Below are 24,835 nucleotides of genomic sequence, written 5' to 3' on the forward strand. Positions count from 1 at the left end.
GTGGGCGAGAAGGCAAAAATGCTTGAATGTTGCCTCGATAGCCCAAATCTCGTAGTACACATGCTAAGGAGCAAGGCACACCCAGTTACAGGAAGAAGGATGAGATCAATAGCCATTTGGGGTAGATCCAGTATCTTTCTTCATGGTACAACAATGCTGAAGAAAACTATCCTATAATTATCAGCCCCCAAAGAGATGGTGATTTCTCAACGAGGCAGGATCTGTATCATTCATAAAGACAGTCAAGCTTTTTTTTAATCTTTTGCCCTGACCAAGATTTGTGGTTAACTACAAAGCTTACGAACTGGAAATCCAGTCTCTACGTGCTATTGAAGATTTTCCTTGAAACAGGTTCTAAGCTACAATCAAAATGCCTATCACAACGCGATTCTAGGAAAAGAGGCAAGGGCTGGATTAGAAGAAGGTAGCAGCACTAGATGAGAAAGAACCAAAATAGGACACCCCAATGCAGAGCACAAAAATCAAAGGCAAGTGAAGGGCAAAAAGAATTGTCATCTCAGCGTGCGAAAGGAGATGCTAAGCTGTTAATCTCACTGGCAGAAACATTAAATTGCTAAGATATTACTTCAACTACTCTGAAAGCCTCCTTTTCAGAGCACTACTATGGGCATCTATGTTTTGGAACCCAAAGTCAGTAACACTGGACCCCACTCTCAGCCAGTGATTAACTCCCAATCTGGGGTAGTTTACGAGGATATCTATTCAAGGGCAAAAGCACAAATATTCCTCTGTAGAGGTTATTAGAACACTCCACCAATGTGTAGAGAATAAAATTCCATTGAAACCAGACTAGGACCATATCAGGGTTGTAACTAGACCTCATAATTCAGCCAGCAGTCTACAATTCACCCAATTGTATTCAGAACCTGTTGTTACAAGGCTGTTTGGATTTTTTTGCAAGTAACACTTTGCTATAAGGTAGCTATTGACTACGAAACACCGTCACCGTCTACAGAACCAAAACTAACTCTCCTAGGCTTCAATCAGACCCCATCAGGAGCAAACAGGTAGCTGAACAAACTACGGGGTCAGCTGCACCGTGAGTGTAGACTTGCAAAATTCCCCCTCCTCTCAAAAGGAGCCGGCCTCTCCTTTGCTGTGGTGGGTATCACACTGGTAAGTATCCTAAAAGAGCCTTCACTAACTATTCTCTGGAAGGCTCACAACCTTTTACAACAGAATATACCCATTTATTTGCAGACTCCTGCGAAAGTAGCTAGTCTCTACCTTTTCCAGAGAACCAGCCAACCACACACAAAATAGAGTAAAGAGTAATTTAAGGGACAATCTGAAGAAGGAGCAAAAAGCAAAACCAAGTGAGAAATTATACATGACAGGAAATAGCAGGAGGAAAGCGCCATCAAACAAGATGAATGAAAAAAGAAAGATGACAGCTGGAATCAAGCTATAAGTCCATGGAAGGCTGACTACCGCTCGTGGACGGGAAGACATCCTGGGGTTTTAACACGGTAAGTAATGGAAGCAGTGTAGAGAAAAACAGGCCAGGGCCAGAAGAGTAGTAAAGAGTCTGAGAAAGAGCTGTGTAGATTAGGAGAGGGGGTAATTATTTTTAATTTTCAACTATGTCTAAGATTAACTTGCAAACCTGAATGCAGGGGAAAAAAAAAAAAAAACAGGCTCAAATAACCACAGCCATTCTGCTACAACCTTTTTCACAGATCTGAGAGTCACATGAAGGCTAAAGCTAAAACCCAGACAGCCGGAATCCAAAACTCACCTGACCAGAAAACCTTAGTGAAGTCCAAGGGTAATCAAAAGCATGATGTGTGGTCACAAGAGGACCAAGTCAAGGTCAGGAATGATTACCTAGGTATAAGTGGTGCCAAAGTGTATAGGACCCTCCAAATCAAAGAGCCCCTTATACCAGGCCCAATCATTTTAAGTGTAGAACTTAAAAACAGCCAAGAAGGTATAACCGAGAACACAGACTAAGTAACTGCAAGAAAAAGAGTACATCTTGTTCCCATTATCATCTAGACACATTAATGCCAAGTAAAAATGCCCATCATAATGGAATCTCCCTCTCACTCCCTAAAGACAGCAGCACTGGCTTGGCCAACTGACCAAAAGAAAAAGACCTCAGCTAATGATTTCCCTATGCTTCAAAATCCCACATTTGTATGAAATGGATTACAGCACATGGGGGTAGGGGAGGGGCCCACGAGGTATCCATGATACGTGCCATACTGCTATCCCACCTTCAAACCAAAAACTCCACAAAGCCATACCAAGCAAAACAGCTCGTACAGCAAATCAATACTGCTCCTCCCTCAAAAGCACAGGACCACTGCCCAACGGATACGGTAATCATCAGGCATCTCAAGTGCACGCACATCATGGTATTTCCTAAATCTCAATGATGGACCAAGCTACACATTCCTCCCACTGCAAAACTAACTCCTATTAAATTGTCAATTGCCAAAAACATAGGGAAGCTTCCTATAATCAAGACATGAGAAATATCTAGACATTCTCTACTCCCTAGTCATGCTCAGAGAGAAATACAACCAGGGAAAGTATCATAGTGCTCACACCTTCACCCCCTGATTACAGAATGTGAAGATCTAAGCAAACCCCAGTGACAAGTTACTGGTATTCGTCACCCCTCATGATGCGTTAGTAGCCGCGGCAGCAGCAAACGGCTTCTTGGAGCTGTAAATTTCAGGCCTCAGCAGCAGACTCTGCTCGGCATCTCCCTGATTAGCAACCTCCTCTTCAGGAACTGTACACTCTGATGCTGCCAGCTAAACGAGCTCTGCCCTTCTGAAGGGGTGTGAGTGTGCGTGTCTGTGTGTGTGTATGTAAGTGTGGTTTATGCTGTTTTATTCCTCTGTAAATTGTGTCATTACTGTCCGGAGAACAAGCAGCTCCTGGGCAGAGACATGGAAGAAACAATAAAATAGTAGTTACAGTCACACACTGTGCAATAAGCAAAATGCAGCGTGGATTACTATCCAGAGCCTGCTCATCAGCACCATCACAGACCACATTGATAACAGTCATATTTCTGATGGTGCTTTTCATCAGGACATTCTGCAGTATGCCCACATCATGGCTCACCTTCTCCACAAGCTACTGACCCCTAGTCAAAACACACACACACACACACACACACACACACACACTCACACACACACACACACACCCTACCCTACCACACGCTCCAAGAGCAGAATCTACACAGAAAAAAAAGGTAGCACTGGCTGGACTTAAGATACATGCCCTAAATCCAATTCCCTCCCCATTTCTTAGACCCCAACTGTAAAAGGAAAAATGAGTGGCTTGATGACACGCGCAGACTAAGGGCTGCCACAAGTCAGGAGAATGGCAGCGTGCTGTCAGGGGCAAGGGACGTCCATCCCTCACCCTGGCCTCCTGCCACACTCCCCATCTGCGGAGCCCATCCACACTGCTGCGCTCTGGATGCAAAGGGCTGCTGCCGCTCAGCTTCTAAAAACCCTGCGGCATCCATGCAACGAACATAGAGAGCCGACTACAGCCTCCTGAGCTGGAGACCCTCAGAAGAGTCCCCAGACACAACCACCAGTCCTCCCAAAGCTGCCTATGTTATCAGTACCAGAGAGAAAGAAAAGGAACATCCGCCCAAACAGGGCTCCTTCAGGCACCATCAGCGAGCACCCTCGATGGGGCCACTGGAAATGGGACACCAAACACCCTTTCTACTCCCTAACCTCAGGACATCCGGCTGCTTCTCCTGCTCCCCGAGGCTGTCTGCCAGGTCTGTTCTCCCCAGGCTAACCCTGGAAACACTAGTGAAACAACACCAAAGTGGGGGAAATAAGGAGCACCCCACCCTGTTACAGCAATGGCCGGGGCTCACCGCACAGATCCCTTCGCTGGCCCCCAGAACAGCACAGCTGCCACCCTTTGTCCTCACACAATACAAAGCGCCACTTTCTGATGCAAATACCCCTAGGCACCTAAGCGCAAGCCAACAAACTGGACACCGTAGGAGGTACTTAAAAGGAAGCCAAGCATCAGACAAATTCCCATAGAGGGGCAGCCGACAAAATACCCGACCCATACTCCTCATGACTGTCAAGGTCATCAAAAGCAAAGAAAATCTGAGAAACCATCAAATCCAAGAGAAGCTTAACAAGATATGACAACTAAATTTAGCGTGCTATTGAGGATGAGATTCTGCAACAGAAAACAGACATTAGAGGGAAAGTAACTTTAGTTGATAATAACGTATCAATGCTGGTATACTACTTACAATCAATGTGCCATAATCATGTCAGATAATAATAAGGGAAGCTGCAGGGGGGGGGGGGGGGTAGTGGGGCAAGGGGTTAATGTGGGAACTCCGCAGTATCTGTTAATTTTTCTGTAAATCTAAAACTCTTCTAAAAATAAAGGCTCAATTTAGAAAGCTAGGTAAATGTTTACAAATCTTTCCTAATTCAATCATTTTCTTATCAGCAAATTAGTTTGCTAACTTAAGCTACAAACCAAGTCTTGACCTCTTTTTGGTACAGGAGGGGCCACCTTCCTAGCCAGACCATCCCCAGAACTTCCTTTTCATCTGAAAGCCATATGACAAAAGGTCAAGGAAGTAGTTAGTATTTTTTTGTTCTCTCCACGTTACCAAATAGGAATATAAAAGTCTAGCCAAAAACACTAAATATCCTTGCTTAAAAACCACCTCAGAGAGACATGATAATGAACTCCATTCAAAGCTATGACATTTTTGCACAGCAAAAAATCATCAGGGCCAAACCAAATAAGTGCTAGAATCCACTGCATCCATGGATAGCTTATAACCTGACCTCCAAAACTGGACATGGCCAACAATATCACACAGTTAACTACTGAGGGCTATCTCCCAGACGAAGCCCTAAAGGGTAATAAGCTCCCTGAGAACGGGAACCACTTCTCATTCTTTTGCATCTTCTCAAAGCACCTAGTTTGGGGCTCTGTCGGTTAAGCAATCAATTGGTACAGAGAACCAAGCTAGCGGCCTCTATCTTACCAGGCCAGGCAGTGAGAAGACTCCACCCCCTCTCCCCACCCGCAGGTGTTATTCAGTCTGTGAAATCTGCAAGGCCCAAGCATCCAGCAGCAGGGACAGGGAAGCCAAGCAAGCCACGTGCTCAAGGGACCATATGGCTACAAACAGCACAGACCAGCTAAAACGCCACAGGGAAGGCAGGCAGGAAACTGGCAAGCCACGACAGGCACAAAAGTCTCAAGTAGGCTCAGCTAATCGCTGTGAAGTGAACATGCCTCTCTGCTAACCTGGAGAGACAAGGATAGCCCTCTCTAGCATTTCCTTCCTTAAGAAGAGAAGCTGCTTAAGCAGAGAATGGAAACCAGTCTTTCAGTGCCACATGTACCCAGGGAATACTTCGTTGAGTTTCAAATTTCTCAGAAGTGAGACTCTCGGCCAACATTCCAACCTACAGCTTTGCATCAGTTCCAGAAGTCACCCAGAGGGTCCCAGAGGCACCCGGTTAAAGAGTTCCCAGGTCACCTTTAGCAGGCTTTGCAGGCTATTTAGCTGTTCCCTGTACAATTAATTCCTGGGTGGCAGTGGTCCTCTCTTCAGCAGTCACTCTGTTCAGGCCTCAGGGTCACATCAGGCTCAGAGCAGAATCCTTCAGTGAGAACTTGCAGGACTGTCAGACTATGTTAGGGAAAGCTCAAGGCACCTTAGGACCTTTTCAGGTTTCCTTGAAAGAGTAGTTTGTCATTAACAAATGTTTTAAATTAGGCAAAATGACTACAAAACTGCAGCTGGGTTCTAGCTTGTGAAAAGAAATACAGATCATTTTCCCTTTTACATGTAATGCTGATATCCCATGTTCTACAACAGGGTTTGGTAAACTGTGGCCAAGGGCCTACCACTTACTCTTGTAAATAAAGTTTTAGTGGAACACAGCCACGCCCACATTTACATATTACCCACAGCTGTTTTCTTGCTACAGTGGCAGAATTGAGTAGTTGCAAAGACACTATATGGCCCAGAAAGCCTAAAATATTTACTATATAGTCCTTTAAGAAAAAGTTGGTCAAGCTCTGCTCTACAACATATTAGAAAATGAACACACATGGGATATACACTAGTTACCATTCCTGGGGAGCTATCTGGCAAATATCCTCCAAAATACTCCTAAGGAAATAACTGCCATTTATGTAGAGATTCACTCCATTTTCTAAAAAATGGAAAAGTGATAAACTACATAATAACTTACTGGGGACTAGTTAAATAAATTATGATGCAGCCTTATAATGGAACACTATGAACAATAAAGCAAGTTCAAATACTTATTTTGTTACTCTCCCTAAATACCTCTACACAGAAATAAAGGGTTTGGGGGGCTGTTTATTTTGTTTTGTTTTGCTCTTTGCCAAAAGCCCAAAAGGACAAAGATAATGGAAGAGAAGAATATAGCAACAAAGCTTGGAAGCTGGAAACCAGAGGGATGAGTGGTAACTGACTCCACAGACTCACAAAAGCTAAATCCTGAGCTAGTGATGAGAAAAGAAAATAGCCTTTCTGATTTATACTGCAGACTTCCCCTACCCAAGAGTAAGAAACTACCAAATCAGGAACCTCAAGGGGGGATGAAAATAAGGCCCAAAACTAGGACTGGTTTAAAATCTATGTAAGAAGCACCTGGATTTCAAAATGTATACCCTAAATCCCATACATAAGAGTTCATTGCTCTTAAGCCAGTGTTGAATACCTAATTCTTTGAGAGAGACAACCAAGGATCACCAGATATCTGAGGAAAGCCTCTAATATGGAAAATAAGGGATCAAAATAACCAAAGAGAATTAAAAACAACTTAGACAACAAAGACTATGCGGGGAGAAAAAAATCTTCAAAAAATTATTATTAATTCCTCAAAAACCTAACAGATGATATTCATCTCTGAAATAAGTATTACATGTTATTTTTTTAAACAGTATAAGAGAAACATTCAGAGAACAAAGAAAGCTCTTAGAAATTAAAATACAGCATCATAAATGAAATATCTAATAGAAGAGATGAGAGACAAATACGAAGATATCTAGAAAGAAGACAAGACAAAAAGATGGAAAATATTAAGAAAAAATTAGAAGACTAGTCCATGAAGTCAAACATCCAAACAGGAATTCTAGAAAAATAGAGAGCAGATAAACTAGATGGAAATCAACAACAAAATAGTTGAAATTCCCAGACATAAAGGACTAAAAATTAAACCACAACGTGCTCACACATGGATAAACAAAGCACAGCATTGTGAAATTTCAGAATAAAGAAGAATTTGCTAAAAGCTTACAGAAATAAAAAATATATCATAAGGATGAGAGATCAGACCACTAAAATACACGAAAAAAAAAACTCCAATAGATAAATGACAGTGGAGCAATGCCTTCATAATTCTAAAAGAAAATAACTTCTAACATAAAATTCTATACCCACCTAAACTATCATGTGTAATAACAGAGTAGATATGAAAGGTCTCAAAAAATTTACCTACCAAGCACTCTTTTCCCAAGAAGCTACAGAATGTGTGCCACCGAAATAAAGTCATAAATCATAAAGAAGCCAAAAGATGCAGCAAACATAGTACCAACCCAGGAGTGAGGCAAAGAAAAACTCAGGATAATGGTAAAGAAATCGAAAGATGACAGCTTCATAAAAGGAAAAAAAAAGAACTAATCCAGACTGGTACAGGTTACAAGGCTCCTGGAAAGTAGTATTGAAAAAGATAAAGAATAACAGACTGAATCAATGTCTTGAGAAGAGATTTAGACAGGCAGAATGTGGGGGTTGAATTAATAAGTACGAAAAAGATATATATAGAAATTTAAAAATAATTACCTCCAGGGAAAACAAAAAATCATGCAGGAAATGAAAAGTAGTCATAATATGCTATATGGCTCGGAAGTGATAGCATTTACAAAGTAAACACTGAATACTAACTGAGCCAGAATTATGATACAGTTCTATTAGAAAGCATGGAGAAAAGTACATGCACACCCATGTGTGAAAAAACTAAATCCTCACCTTCCATCCTGTGAAGGAAAAGGGGTTATGCCTGAAAAATCAAGAGCGAGCAATGTAACATTTTATTCCAAGACATGGATTAGCAGAGTTGAAAATGGCTGCCTCAAGGGAGGTGGAAACAGACAGTGCATTTCTTAAGCAGACAATAGAGTTCTTTAAAAATGTTTACATAAATGGCTGCCTCAAGGGAGAGGGAAACAGACAGTACATTTCTTTTTTTTTTCCCTTTTTTTTTTTTTTTAAAGTGACTCAGCCCTTGCAGTGCTGTTTTGGGAGGTCACCACTCTTTTTTCTTAAATTTTATTTATTTATTTATTTATTTTTGGCTGCATTGGGTCTTCGTTGCTGCACACAGGCTTTCTCCAGTTGCTGCGAGCAGGGGCTGCTCTTCGTTGCAGTGCGCGGGCTCTAGGAGCACAGACTTCAGTAGTTGTGGCACATGGGTTCAGTAGTTGTGGCTTGCATGCTCTAGAGCACAGGCTCAGTAGTTGTGGCGCATGGGCTTAGTTGCTCTGTGGCAATGTGGGATCTTCCCGGGCCAGGGATCGAACCCGTGTCCCCTGCACTGGCAGGTGGATTCTTAACCACTGCACCACCAGGGAAGCCCCCAGACAGTACATTTCTTAAGAAGACCCTAGAGTTCTTTAAAAATGTTTACGTCTTAAAAATAAAAACTTACAAACTTAAAAATTATATACAAAAGAATACAAGTCAGGACTATTCAAAAGTGGCTGCCAGTCTGCAATGAGATAAGGCGCTTGTAGCAGAACATAAATCAACTACATGACCGAGAACATTGCTGACATTTTTTCTGTAGCAAGATTTTCTTGATGAAAGCAGCAATGCCTTGGTTTATTCTGGCTCAAGCTCCTTATATCATATCAAGGTACTCTGAGTAGGACTGGTATAGATAGGGTCAGCAGACTTTTTCAGTAAAGGGCCAGACAGCAAATATTTTAGGCTTTGCAGGCCATATGGTTGGTCTCTGTCACAACCACTCACCTCTGCCACCGTATCACAAAAACAGCTCTAAACAATATGTAAACGAACAGACGCGGCTATGTGCCAAATTACTCATGACACTGAAATTTGAATTTCATATAATTTCAATATGCCACAGAACTTTTCTTCTATGTAAAATCCATTCTTAGCTCACAGGCCACACAAAAACAAGTGACGGGCCAAAGCTGGCCCGTGGGCCATAGTTTGCCAACCTCTGAGATTGACAGTATGATCAACTTTGTTTTAAAAAAAAAAAAAAAAAAATCTGTGTCGTAGTAACTTCATGTAGTATGAGTGTTTTTCCTTCTTTTTTATGTTTTTTCCTGTTTTACAAACAAAAATAATGCTGAAGAATTTCCAAAATTCAGTAAGTTTCAAAAACCATTTATCTACCTATAAACACCTTTTTCTCTCTACTCTCTGAACAGGTCTATATCCAAATGACCTAAATTTATGTTTAGGATACTACAGGATCCTTAATCAGTTGGCTTTTAGAGGCAATCTCCTCTACTCTGGCATTGTAACAAATAAAACTTCATTGTAATTAAAAACAAAAGCAAAAAAAATGCCTCACCCTGTTTTAAAACAAAACAAAAAAGACAAAACATAGATTCTGGGATCCTGGATTTTTAAAAATGGAAGACATGTCCTATAAATGTTCTAAAGCTCTCCTTTTTCTAGTTATCAATAAAATCCTATTCAAGAAAAATGCAAAGCCACTGACTCAATCGTTTAATCCTTTAGCTGAAGGATTTTTCTTCAGCAATGCCTTAGTTCCCCAACCAGCCAAGGCCCAAAAACCCTTCAAAATCTGCTAGGTTTCTCTACAAACTCAACTTCAACTGAGGAGGGGCTGCTAGGGACAGTACAGGATAATGAGACCCTCCCAAGGGTCATCTACATCACTAATATCACAGATGCCCAAAGTGATGATGGTGAACAATGGAACGCCTGCCTCCTTGGTGAGTGAATGATCATCCTTTCATTGTGCAGTATAGTCTTTAGAACAGATCATAGGAAACATAAACACACCAAGGAAGTTTCAGTTAGGCAGAGCAGCCATGTCCAAGTGTCCAAGCTAGTATGGTCCTCACACAAAGAAGCAGGGGTCCATTCTGGTCTTCATCAAGGTGTGGAAGACGCACAGGGAGTATCCAACCAGGGGCTCCTCCCACTAACGTCCACTAAAAGTCACAATTATACTTAACCTTACAGCTGCTTAGAGACCATCTACCAGAAGAGGGAAGGGGCCGCTTGAACATTCTGTGACCTACTACTTTGGGCATCATAAAAAAGAAAGTGAAGAAATTCAGCCAATTCCTCGGAGACTTGTTAAAATTTTACCATTCCAAGAAAAAGCATTCCAGGATTTTTCAGACTGACAGTGCCACCTAGTGGCTTTGCATCTTAAACTCACTATTAGACATTTTTAGGACAGCCACTTCTCAAGCTCAAGGATATGGATATTTAACCACTTTAAGTCCATAAAGACAAAGCTTCCATTATGTCTTGCCAAAAGTAACAATAAGTTAAAAACACTAGCAATTTCGGGAAAGCGAGGTCTACTACAGATTCTAACACTCAAGGTACCAAACCCCACAATGAAGGAAAAAACACTTTTACAGCACTCCTGCTGGACCCAAACATTCTATCCAGTAGCTCTAGTTCACATCAGAGAAATCCATCCCAGGACACATCAGTGGAGAGCCCTCAATAAAACACATCACTAATTATTAGAGAAATGCAAATCAAAACTACAATGAGGTATCACCTCACACCAGTTAGAATGGGCATCATTAGAAAATCTACAAACAACAAATGCTGGAGAGGGTGTGGAGAAAAGGTAACCCTCTTGTACTGTTGGTGGGAATGTAAATTGATACAGCCACTATGGAGAACAGTATGGAGGTTCCTTAAAAAACTAAAAATAGAACTACCATACGACCCAGCAATCCCACTACTGGGCATATACCCTGAGAAAACCATAATTCAAAAAGACACATGCACCCCAGTGTTCACTGCAGCACTATTTACAATAGCCAGGTCATGGAAGCAACCTAAATGCCCATGGACAGACAAATGGATAAAGAAGATGTGGTACTTACATACAATGGAATATTACTCAGCCATAAAAAGGAACGAAATTGGGTCATTTGTAGAGAGGTGGATGGATCTAGAGACTGTCATACACAGTGAAGTAAGTCAGAAAGAGAAAAACAAACATCGTATATTAACGCATGTATGTGGAACCTAGAAAAATGGTACAGATGAACTGGTTTGCAGGGCAGAAATAGAGACACAGATGTAGAGAACAAACGCATGGACACCAAGGGGGGAAAGTGGCGGGTGGAGGTGGTGGTGGTGGGATGAATTGGGAGATTGGGATTGACATGTATACACTGATATGTATAAAATAGATAACTAATAAGAACCTGCTGTATAAAAAATAAATAAAATGAAATTCAAATATTCAAAAAAAACCCAAAACACATCACATTAGAAAAAATTCAAATCCACAAGAGTCCCAAAACAGAAAGAAGAGAAATTTGAAGTCATATATACTTGGGCATAAGAAATCTAAGAGAGGGAGTTCCCTGGTAGTCCAGTGGTTAGGACTCGGTGCTTTCACTGCCATTGGCCCAGGTTCAATCCCTGGTGGGAACTAAGATCCTGCAAGCCGCGTAGCATGGCCAAAAAAAGAAAAAAGAAATCTAAGAGAATGTCATTTGCTAAATGGACAGAACCTCCAGAAAATGAGACAGATTTCAAGGGGTCAATGTCTACAACTTTAACCCATGAACTTCTAATGAAGTTATGCAAATTCAAGGCAAGAAATTTAAGTTCTTATAGTTTCTAAGTCCGCTACAATAAATACACATGTGCATGCAATCATGCACACACATCCATGCAAGCCATGCAGTGGTTTGCCTCAAAATAGAAATGCTTCAGCTCTCGACTGATTATTCAGAGCTCTGTATTATCACTAGCCTGACATCGTCCACAGTGCATCTCCAGATGCTGAGAATGACTCACCTTGGCAACAAACTGCTTGTCCTTTTGGTCCAAATTAGCAGTGGGAGCCACATAGTCTCTCCATATTCTCAGCCTGCGCTCCTTGGCAAACCTGGAAACAAAGCAAGGATGCAAATCACTCAGATGGACTAGGTCAACAATGGAATCCACCATCACCACAGGAGCAAACAGCACAGAATCCTATCCTATCTCATAGACAAGGCACCCAGGAGAAACAGCCAATCAAACCTGAACAAAGCATGACAACCACAAGAAAAACTGTACAGCAACTGGAACTATCCAAGATGCATATATAGCATAAACCCATGGCTGATAGGCTGAGGTCTGGGTGTACACTTTTCTGAGTCTGGACAGTACAAGTCCACCTCAATAATTAGCTCTTTTGGCTTATCAAGTACCTCCTGAGCGATTACTAAATGCCAGGCGCTGGAATGATGAACACAGAGCAACTACTCTCTTAAATGGGAGGGAGAACACACACATCTAACAAATACATTTTTTAAAAAGCATAGGCCTGCTCAATTTCCATTTGAATTATAAAAAGGTTGTCAGCAACCCAAATCCCACGTGGAAAACAAGAACAAAATTGTCACTCTAGTGCAACTAATGATTATGAAAAATGGACAAAAATCCAATAGAATTTCACTGCCAGAAGGTAAAAAATCACGTTGGCAGAAATTTGTTTTAGAGTACTAAGCCCAGGAGACATTTTTTGAGTCAGACTAAGAGGGAAAGGGAATACGTGCAAAGATTTTTTAAAAAAATATATATATATACACACACACATATATTATATATATATATATATATATATATATATATATATATATATGAAAAACTGTCGAAGTATTTATTTAGAAATAAATGGATGGAGGGGAAAGGGACTATTAAACTATTATTTCTGAAAACAGTATTGCAACTTCTAAAAGCAGCATGTAGTAGTTGTAAAGCACGCGAAATACTTCAATACAGATTTACCAACAATGCAAGCAAGTCTAACACAGCATGCAAAACAACAGGCAAGTAATCATATCATTGAAATATGATTTGCATTCCTTGGTCTAAACCTGTTTTTTAATGATGAGCACTCTTAAAAATCTCTTATAGATGTTATAAAACATGTAGAAACTACTGTCACTGTAACTCACTTTCTTCAGAGAGAGGCAGGAACTTAAAGAATGCAAAAAGAACTACCAACCAAAATAATAATTTAGAATAGACTTACAGGATTTTCTGAACAACAGTAAAAAAAATTGAGCATCATGAAATAATCAGAGGTATCTGGAAGGCTGTGCTTGATAAGGGTATTGTATCTTTCAAATTTAATTGTGGAACATAAAAATACTAGAAAATCTGTACAATCATTGTGTTTTTTCAATCAGTCTACCTTTGTCAGGCATGCCATATCAAATGGCCCAGATAAAAAATTCCAAGTATTTCTGCTTACAGGTATAGAAAGCTGTAAAAGAGCTAACAAAGGGGAAATACAGTCATTTAATTCACGTTCTTGCACATCTCTTAGCTGTGCACCTCAAAGGCAAAAATGTGAAGGTATCAAGACCGTTGTAGTCTTATGACTCTGAAATAAGCCACACAGGCTTGAGCGGAATGTCATCACTAGTGGTCCTGGCCTTTACCTAAATGTATCCCGGGAGGCAGTTGCTGGGACTTTGAGAACATCATCTCTATTCATCTACCTGCTTCATCTTCTTCCATCTGCTCCATCAGGAGCATCAAGTTCACCTATATACCTGGAAACACTTTGAAACAGCCACTGATCTTGGCAATATCCAACTATCATTTGCCTGGAAATCAGTTATTGCTACACCTGCTTTAACCATGAGGCACCTAGCCAAAAACACCTCACAGTTGCATTAGCATTTATAACTACAACATACTGTTAGATAAATTAGGACATCAGGCCTCACAACAACATTGGATAGTTCTGTTTGGGGACCCACCAGCTCTATCCTTCCATCATATGCCTGGCTCCAGCCTGTATGTCGGGAAGTAGCTGATAAGCTCTTTCACTGTCCTCAAATAAGCCTCAAGTTTATTTCATTTCAAATGCCTAAAACCTGGAATTTAAGTGAGGGGCTTGGAAAAACAGTGTACTGAAAACACTAAGAAAGCAAATCAGGTGAAGAATAATGTCTGAGTGAAAAATCTAGGCCCTTAGTATACAGCTCTGAATTAGACTGAACCTGGAGACTTACAAGTAAGCCACTCCTCTCTGAGATCCTGGCCTCTTTTGGAATTTCCCTAATCCTTTACACTGACATGGATGGGTGAGAGAAGATCCCTAGATTTCTTCCCCTGAAGATCCCTACCAAGATCCTTGGCTGGAAGGCTTCCCCGACAGACCTTACCTCTCAGCCGCTCTCAGCTTTTCTGCGCCCCGTGTGTAAACTGCAATCGACCAATCCACACAGCGGGCAAAACCTTCCTTCAGGAGGAGCTCTGTGATGTTGCCATTCTGAAAAACGAGGCACGTGAGAAAGCAGGCATAGATTAGATTCTATTGCAAGAGAATCCATTTCTCTAGACTTCTGACATGATTAACATTGCCACAATCTATTTTGCAGTTTAAAAAAGAAAAAAAAGAAGAGCCATTTCTCTCATTAAGAAATCAGCCATAAGAGGGGAGATGCTGCTCTGCGACTCCTTTCAACAGCCTTGGCTTCACATCCCACAACACCCAGCACAGTAACTCTCACTTAACAGGGGTAGGATAAATGTTAGCGGCATTGAATGGAATTGACATTTCAATAGCTCTTCTTGTGGGCAGAGGATGTTAATCTTCAGTAGAGATTATACCTATTATTTCCTTCCCTGAGATCAGCACTTACTCCCCTTTTCATAAGGGGAAAGCTGAAGAACAGGCTGAGTAAGGGATAACTTAAGTTACATTTTGCCCAGTGAATTACAATTCACATTCTACTGTGACACAGAGCCAGCCATCTGGCAGGGCTCTGGCAGACAGCTAGCACTCCAGAAGAAACAGACATGACCTTGGCACATTCCAAACCAAGCCTCCCAGCCAGCCTTCCACAACTGCCATCACGGAAGAATTCTTTAGCCAAAGAGTAACAATAGTTTATTCTGTATTGGATAGAGGTTACAATAATGAAAATCTACTTAAACTTGGGTGTTAAAAAACAAAGTCATTTCCCATCCAAGAACACGCCACCTACCAAAGTATACAACAGAGTAAAACTCCCAATAGTCAGAACCACAAGAACTTAAAGAACCTAGTTCCTACTCAAAAGCAGAGTTAGGCAGTAACTGGCTAAGGCCTGGAACAGTTTTTCCATAGACTGGTTTCCTCTTCATAGTTCTACCAAAACTCCACATAGCTAACTTCTAGACCTGCATATTAACCTCACCAATCCCATCTACAAGCTTCATCACCACTTCTCATTGATGTGGCAACCTCCCACCTTTCTTATTGGCAAGCTTTAGGACCAGCCCTCGGGAAAATAAGTGCTAGAGTCCTTCCTCCCCTTACAAACCCAGTAAAAACTGAGATGAGTTTTCTAAAAGTACAAAGTTGCAGATCTGTCCAATTCTATCAGGTAACTGATAACACCCTAGAAAAGGCCTCAAAATCAGTAGATGATAATCCTGCCAAGATATTTCAGTGGCTCATAAATACAGAGAGGAAGAAGAAAAGCAAACTACAGCTCTTCAAACCCCAAGTGGAACCGCCCCCACACACACCCCATGTGGCCCAGTCTGCACAGGCACACTCACTGGATGAAGGATGGTACCCAGAATGTTCTGGTTGTGGCAGCTCTCCAGAATGATCTGGACATCTCTCTGAAGCAGTCGAGACTCGGTGAAAAATTTGGCTTCTGCGGCAAAAGGTTCTGGTGTTTCATTGCCATCTGCCTCCCGTCGAAAAGTTGGGCACTAAAGCAAAAGTAAGGCGAGTGGGTGACGCAGCCTAATGTGAGTGCTGGGCTCGCTCAGGCCACAGGGAACCGTCCAAAAAGCACAAACCCCACAAAGCGGAGCTTGGAAAGGTCTCAAATCAGGTCTTCCAACCCTTTTTAAAGCATACTGATAAAATGCAACTAGAAGTATCATCATCTCACACTTCTTGGTAAAGCAAACAAAACTCATGTTACCATGGGGAAAATCATCTTAATTATATCAATACTTGAAAATGACCCCTTGCCAAGAAGAGATTCACCACTGCCTCGCTTTAAATCCCTGATTATTTCTTTAATCAAAATGGGTATTTTATACTGACGAGCCACACTCAACAAACTTCAGAGCCTCCCATCCCCTCCTCTCTAGGTTTCAACAATCTCAGCACAGCCCACTCCAAACAGACCCTGAGTACTTAAAAAATAAAGTCTTATTTGATCTAATTAGAACTGTCCAACTGCGAAGTTTAAAGTACTCTAGTCAATGTTAGCGGCCCATACAAGAAAGAAACAGTACATACGAAGTCCCCAAGTAGAAGAGTCTGTCACTGAACGCTTCCACAAACCCTATCACCACCCCGTAGCCCAATGTATGATCTGACCTTGATCCCTGACAGCATGACCGTGACCAGGTAGTAGTCGGGCAGGAGCAGGGCCCTGACCACACTGCCGTCCCGCACGTGCTCGATGATAGCTGCATGACAGAACAAACACCTTGAGTCATAGCAAAAGTCATGCCGAGGATAAACAATGCACAATCAAACTGCCCGGAATGCAGTTCCTCTCCCCCAAACCCCAAGAAAGCATCCCTCCAAGAGGTGACGAAGCACCAGTACGTCACAAGTGTTCACACAACAGACTCCTGCCCAAACTATTCCTGGGGGATTTGGTTCAGACCAACTTCTACGTCTTTTGAACCTTCTGGGACGTCATGGCTTATACCTAAGCAACCTAGCTTACGGATAACAAAGCTTATCTGTGTACTGAGTGCCTGGCAAAAAAATAACAACAATTCAGGATTGGTAATAATTTTATTTTACTGAGTCTGTAAGTTAATACGATCTCAAAGTAGGACCGAGAACTATACAGAATGTGTGTGTGCGTGTGTATGTGTGTGTGTGTGTGTGCGCGCATGCATGCACGCACATGGGCACACGCATATGTGTTTAGCTATACACAGAATACACATTTCTAACTTGAAGTTTTGGGGACAGTATTTAGGTAGAGAAAACAGGAAGATCCCCCATGTGCAAAATTACCAGCGATTTACTAGCTTGTAGCCGCAAAGGACTAACCTCAGCAAAATACATCTGATGCAACCTATATGAACTGGATTCAAGCTCCCTTCCAAAATACCAGGGTGTTGTTTTACCCTGAACAATTTCCCTTGGGTACTAAAGTAGAATTGGTTTTATGAACCTCCAGAAGCTCAAGAGCAAACAGAGAGGAATCACCCTGAGTCACATCCGTCTTTTCCCGACGGCCTCACCGTTAACGGGCTTCTGGTGGTGTGAGTCCACAAAGTGCCTGGGGTTCTCAATGGTGTACTTGAGGTCCCGCAGAGTATGTGAACCGTTCCCCTCGCTCCACATTCCTTTCTTAGCTGCTTTTGCTTGCTCCTCACATTCCGAAAGCCGGTTCTGCTCGGGACTGGGACGTGAGAAAGAATAAACACATGCGGTTAGTGAATTCACAACACAAACATCAGGCTCATCTTTGATTCTGGGTTTCTTCAGCAACTTCTCCCCTTGGAAAGACCAAAGAGTTTGTTTCACATCTGTGGCTTCAGACCCAGGCCTATAAACAGAAACCCATCATGAGTGCAACTTCTGGATTTCAGACTTATTCCCTCAAACAAAAGATTCAATCATAACAGCATTTAATGAGAGTATCCAAAGAACACACGTCTCGGTACTGCCACCTTCAGTGATTACAAGAGAACAAGCTGGTGGCTCAGAAGGGAGCCGCTCCAGGAGGGAGAGCTTCATTTAAGCACCCCAGATTCAGGAACTAGAATCCAGGCAGAGCTCAGCAGGACACAGTGCAGGGAAAGTGACTAAGAACCACCCTTACTCCCTGTTGTCTGCAGAACAGGGCTGGGGAATGCAGAACAAATACCATTACAGATAATGTCACCCCAAAACTACTTACACATTCAATAAGGCCAGCTAAGCAAAGCAATTTGAAGATGGAAGACTCCTTCATTAGACAGGAAACCAAACTACATACAAGAGCAGCCAGAAAGTCAGTAGACAGACCGGAAAAAAAACCCAAAAGACCACCCAAAACAACCAAACCCAAAATAGCTCTGCTCTTCTCTCTCATACGTATCTGAGCTGAAGTGAACCTGGAAAGCCTTTCCACGATGTCAGCGCCTCGTTCCATCAACAGCCATCTGCAGAAACTGAACCTCCCACCTTGATCAGTAGGGATTTTCAGCAGGGACTCCTGACCTACAATTTCTCAAGCCAGAAATCCTCAGTACTGCTCGTTCCCTCCTCCCCACAAAAAAAAAAAAAAAAAAACCATCAGCTTCAGAGATCCAAAATTGCTGCCAGAATTACACAGGGGAAAAAAAAATGTAGCTCGAGATAGAAGCAAACATTGAAACTGAGAAAAGAAGGCTTTAAATCAAGACAACTTCAGAGAAAAAAGGATTGGGACTCCAGGGGAGATATTTTGTTGAGATGGTACAATACTGCTTTGGGCTTTTTAAAAATTCTTCATTCTGGTTACAAACTGGATTCCAAAAAACACTGCAACAGTAATCATGCCAGCAATTGTCCTTAAGATACAACTTTGGCATGCTTCCAAAATCAGGACCTAAGACAAATGTCGGAATAAAACAAATTCCCACATGCCCACACCCCAATTATAAGCTCTACCAATGACTCTTTGGAGTCAGAAAGGACCAAAGAAGTATATGGTGAATGACTTGACCACAAAGTCTGTGAAGGCAGGAAGGAGGCAAACTGCACATTTTGGCCTTTGTTCCTCCCCATCATTGGTACAGTTCATGCAAAGATTTATTTAAAGCTTCTTCTACAGCTACAGTCATAATACAACAAGGATTTAATGATTTAAACAGCATCTTTAGGGAGTTCCCTGGCGGTCCAGTGGTTAGGACTCTTCACTGCCATGGCTCCAGGTTCAATCCCTGGTCAGGAAACTATGATCCCACAAGCCGCGTGGTACAGTCAAAAACTAAAAAAAAAAAAAACAAAAAAAAAACCCAGGATTGGTTCAAGATGGCAGAGTAGAAGGACATATTCTCACTCTGTCTTCCAAGAGCACCGAAAGCACAACTAACTGCTGAACAGTCATCGACAGGAAGATGCTGGAACTCACCAAAAAAGACACCCCACATCCAAAGACAAAGGAGAAGCCACAATGAGACGATGGAGGGGCGCAATCACAATAAAATCAAGTCCCGTAACTGCTGGGTGGGTGACTCACAGACTGGAGAACACTTATACCACAGAAGTCCACCCACTGGAGTGAAGGTTCTGAGCCCCATATCAGGGTTCCCAACTTGGGGGTCCGGCAACAGGAGGAGGAATTCCTAGAGAATCAGACTTTGAAGGCCAGCGGGATTTGACTGCAGGACGTCAACAGGACTGGGGGAAACAGACTCCACTCTTGGAGGGCACACACAAGGTAGTGTGCACATCAGTACCCAAGGGAAGGAGCAGTGACCCCATAGGAGACTGAACCAGACCTACCTGCTAGTGTTGGAGGGTCTCCTGCAGAGGCGGAGGGGTGGCTATGTCTCACCGTGAGGACAAGGTCACTGGCAGCAGAAGTTCTGGGAAGTACTCCTTGGCATGACCCCACCCAGAGTCCACCATTAGCCCCACCAAAGAGTCTGGTAGGCTCCAGTGTTGGGTTGCCTCAGCCAAACAACCAACAGGGAGGGAATCCAGCCCCACACATCAGCAGACAAGCGGATTAAAGTTTTACTGAGCTGTGCCCACCAGAGCAACAGCCAGCTCTACCCACCACCAGTCCCTCCCATCAGGAAACTTGCACAAGCCTCTGAGATAGCCTCATCCACTAGAGGACAGACAGCAGAAGCAAGAACTACAATCCTGCAGCCTATGGAACAAAAACCACATTTACAGAAAAACAGACAAGATGAAAAGGCAGAGGGCTACGTACCACATGAAGGAACAAGATAAAACCCCAGAAAAACAACTAAATGAAGTGGAGATAGGTAACCTTCCAAAAAAGAATTCAGAATAATGATAGTGAAGATGATCCAGGACCTCAGAAAAAGAATGGAGGCAAAGATCGAGAAGATGCAAGAAATGCTTAACAAAGACCTAGAAGAATTAAAGAACAAACAGAGATGAACAATACAATAACTGAAATGAAAAATACACTAGAAGGAATCAATAGCAGAATAACTGAGGCAGAAGAACAAATAAGTGACCTGGAAGACAGAATGGTGGAATTCACTGCTGCGGAACAGAACAAAGAAAAAAGAATGAAAAGAAATGAAGGCAGCCTAAGAGACCTCTGGGACAATATTAAATGCAAAAACATCTGCACTATAGGGGTCCCAGAAGGAGAAAGAGAGAGAGCAAGGACCTGCGAAAATACTTGACGTGATTATAGTCAAAAACTTCCCTAACATGGGAAAGGAAATAGCCACCCAAGTCTGGGAAGTGCAGAGAGTCCCACACAGGATAAACCCAAGGAGAAACACGCCGAGACACATAGTAATCAAATTGGCAAAAATTAAAGACAAAGAAAAATTATTGATAGCAGCAAGGGAAAAACAACAAATAACATACAAGGGAACTCCCATAAGGTTAACAGCTGATTTCTCAGCAGAAACTCTACAAGCCAGAAGGGAGTGGCAGCACATATTTAAAGGGATAAAAGGGAAGACCCTACAACCAAGATTACTCTACCCAGCAAAGATCTCATTCAGATTCGATGGACAAATCAAATCTGACAAGCAAATCAGACAAATCAGACAAGCAAATCAGACAAGCAAATCTGACAAGCAAATCAGACAAATCAGACAAGCAAAAGCTAAGAGAATTCAGCACCAGCAAACCAGCTCTACAACAAATGCCAAAGGAACTTCTCTAAGTGGTAAACACAAGAGAAGAAAAGGACCTACAAAAACAAACACAGAGGGCTTCCCTGGTGGCGCAGTGGTTGAGAGTCTGCCTGCCAATGCAGGGAACATGGGTTCGAGCCCTGGTCTGGGAAGATCCCACATGCCGCAGAGCAACTGGGCCCGTGAGCCACAATTACTGAGCCTGCGCGTCTGGAGCCTGTGCTCCACAACAAGAGAGGCCGCGATAGTGAGAGGCCCGCGCACCGCGATGAAGAGTGGCCCCCGCTTGCCACAACTAGAGAAAGCCCTCGCACAGAAACAAAGACCCAACACAGCCATAAATAAAATTAATTAATTAATTTAAAAAAAAAAGAAAATGCTCCCCATTAAAAAAAAAACAAAAAAACACAGAACAATTAAGAAAATGGTAATAGGAACATACATATCAATAATTACCTTAAACGTGAATAGATTAAATGCTCCAGCCAAAAGACACAGGCTTGCTGAATGGATACAAAAACAAGACCCATATATATGCTATCTACAAGAGACCGACTTCAGACCTAGGGACACATACAGACTGAAAGTGAGGGGGTGGAAAAAGATATTCCATGCAAATGGAAATCAAAAGAAAGCTGGAGTAGCAATACTCATATCGGATAAAATAGACTTTAAAATAAAGAATGTTACAAGAGAAAAGGAAGGAAACTACATAATGATCAAGGGATCAATCCAAGAAGAAGATATAGCAATTATAAATATATATGCACCCAACACAGGAGCACCTCAATACATAAGGCAACTGCTAACAACCATAAAAGAGAAAATCGACAGTAACACAATAATAGTGGGGGACTTTAACACCTCACTTACACCAATGGACAGATCATCCAAACAGAAAATTAATAAGGAAACACAAGCTTTAAATGACACAACAGACCAGATAGATTTAATTGATATTTATAGGACATTCCATCCAAAAACAGCAGATTACACTTTCTTCTCAAGTGCGCATGGAACATTCTCCAGGATACATCACATCTTGGGTCACAAATCAAGCCTCAGTAAATTTAAGAAAATTGAAATCATATCAAGCATCTTTTCTGACCACAACGCTATGAGATTAGAAATCAATTACAGGGGAAAAAACATACAAAACACAAACACATGGAGGCTAAACAATATGCTACTAAATAACCAAGAGATCACTGAAGAAATCGAAGAGGAAATCAAAACATACCTAGAGACAAATGACAATGAAAACACGACGATCCAAAACCTATGGGATGCAGCAAAAGCAGTTCTAAGAGGGAAGTTTATAGGAATACAAGCCTACCTCAAGAAACAAGAAAAATCTCAAATAAACAATCTAACCTTACACCTAAAGGAACTAGAGAAAGAAGAACAAACAAAACCCAAAGTTAGCAGAAGGAAAGAAATCATAAAGATCAGAGCAGAAATAAATGAAATAGAAACAAAGAAAACAATAGCAAAGATGAAAAAAACAAAAAGCTGGTTCTTTGAGAAGATAAACAAAATTGATAAACCATTAGCCAGACTCATCAAGAAAAAGAGGGAGAGGACTCAAATCAATAAAATTAGAAATGAAAAAGGAGAAGTTACAACAGACACCGCAGAAATACAAAGCATCCTAAGAGACTACCACAAGCAACTGTATGCCAATAAAATGGACAACCTGGAAGAAATGGACAAATTCTTAGAAAGGTATAACCTTCCAAGACTGAACCAGGAAGAAATAGAAAATATGAACACACCAATCACAAGTAATGAAATTGAAACTGTGATTAAAAATCTTCCAACAAACAGAAGTCCAAGACCAGATGGCTTCACAGGTGAATTCTATCAAACATTTAGAGAAGAGTTAACACCCATCCCTCTCAAACTCTTCCAAAAAATTGCAGAGGAAGGAACACTCCCAAACTCATTCTATGAGGCCACCATCACCCTGATACCAAAACCAGACGAAGATACTACAAAACAAGAAAATTACAGACCAATATCACTCATGAATATAGATGCAAAAATCCTCAACAAATTACTAGCAAACAGAATCCAACAACACATTAAAAGAATCATACACTATGATCAAGTGGGATATATCCCAGGGATGCAAGGATTCTTCAGTATACACAAATCAATCAATGTGATACACCATATTAACAAATTGAAGAATAAAAAACAGATAATCATCTCAATAGAGGCAGAAATAGCTTTTGACAAAATTCAAGACCCGTTTATGACAAAAACTCTCCAGAAAGTGGGCATAGAGGGAACCTAACTAACATAATAAAGGCCCTATACAACAAACCCACAGCAAACATCATTGTCAATGGTGAAAAACTGAAAGCATTTCCCCTAAGATCAGGAACAAGACAAGGATGTCCACTCTCACCACTATTATTCAACATAGTTTTTGGAAGTCCTAGCCACGGCAATTAGAGAAGAAAAAGAAATAAAAGGACTACAAATTGGAAAAGAAGAAGTAAAACTGTCACTGTCTGCAGATGACATGATACTATACATAGAGAATCCTAAAGATGCCACCAGAAAACTACTGGAGCTCATCAATCAATTTAGTAAAGTTGCAGGATACAAAATTAATGCACAGAAATCTCTTGCATTCCTACACACTAATGATGAAAAATCTGAAAGAGAAATTAAGGAAACACTCCCATTTACCATTGCAACAAAAAGACTAAAATACCTAGGAATAAACCTACCTAGGGAGACAAAAGACCTGTATGCAGAAAACTATAAGACACTGATGAAAGAAATTAAAGATGATACAAATAGATGGAGAGATATACCATGTTCCTGGATTGCAAGAATCAACACTGTGAAAATGACTACACTACCCAAAGCAATCTACAGACTCAATGCAATCCCTATCAAATTATCAATGGCATTTTTTACAGAACTAGAACAAAAAATCTTAAAATTTGTATGGAGACACAAAAGACCCCAAATAGCCAAAGCAGTCTTGAGGGAAAAAAACAGAGCTGGAGGAATCAGACTCCCTGACTTCAGACTATACTACAAAGCTACAGTAATCAAGACAATATGGTACTGGCACAAAAACAGAAATATAGATCAATGGAACAGGATAGAAAGCCCGGAGATAAACCCACGCACCTATGGTCAACTAATCTATGACAAAGGAGGCAAGAACATACAATGGAGAAAACACAGTCTCTTCAATAAGTGGTGCTTGGGAAACTGGACAGCTACATGTAAAAGAATGAAATTAGAACACTTGCACAAAAATAAACTCAAAATGGATTAGAAACCTAAATGTAAGACCGGACACTATAAAACTCTTAGAGGAAAACATAGGAAGAACACTCTATGACATAAATCACAGCAAGATCTTTTTTGATCCACCTCCTAGAGTAATGGAAATAAAAGCAAAAATAAACAAATGGGACCTAATGAAACTTAAAAGCTTTTGCAAAGCAAAGGAAACTACAAACAAGGCGAAAAGACAATCCTCAGAATGGGAGAAAATTTTTGCAAATGAAGCAACGGACAAAGGATTAATCTCCAAAATATACAAGCAGCTCATGCAGCTCAATATCAAAAAAACAAACAACCCAATCCAAAGATGGGCAGAAGACCTAAATGGACATTTCTCCAGAGAAGACATACAGATGGCCAAGAAGCACATGAAAAGCTCCTCAACATCACTAATTATTAGAGAAATGCAAATCAAAACTA

At 41.3% G+C, this 24,835-nt stretch overlaps 1 protein-coding gene across 1 annotated transcript in view; it reads right to left on the reverse strand.

Moving 5' to 3' along the window:
* The window catches only part of SND1 (staphylococcal nuclease and tudor domain containing 1), a 412,864-nt gene that overhangs the window by 339,907 nt on the left and 48,122 nt on the right, over positions 1-24,835 (reverse strand). The window contains exons 5-9 of the mRNA XM_059933468.1: positions 17,519-17,679; positions 16,632-16,723; positions 15,851-16,009; positions 14,467-14,573; positions 12,098-12,188 (exon numbers count right to left, since the gene is read on the reverse strand). Coding sequence (XP_059789451.1) covers positions 12,098-12,188; positions 14,467-14,573; positions 15,851-16,009; positions 16,632-16,723; positions 17,519-17,679 — 610 coding nt within the window. The remainder of the gene's footprint in view (positions 1-12,097; positions 12,189-14,466; positions 14,574-15,850; positions 16,010-16,631; positions 16,724-17,518; positions 17,680-24,835) is intronic.

The sequence above is a fragment of the Balaenoptera ricei genome, chromosome 9 (assembly GCF_028023285.1).
Source record: "Balaenoptera ricei isolate mBalRic1 chromosome 9, mBalRic1.hap2, whole genome shotgun sequence".
Lineage (NCBI taxonomy): Eukaryota > Metazoa > Chordata > Mammalia > Artiodactyla > Balaenopteridae > Balaenoptera > Balaenoptera ricei.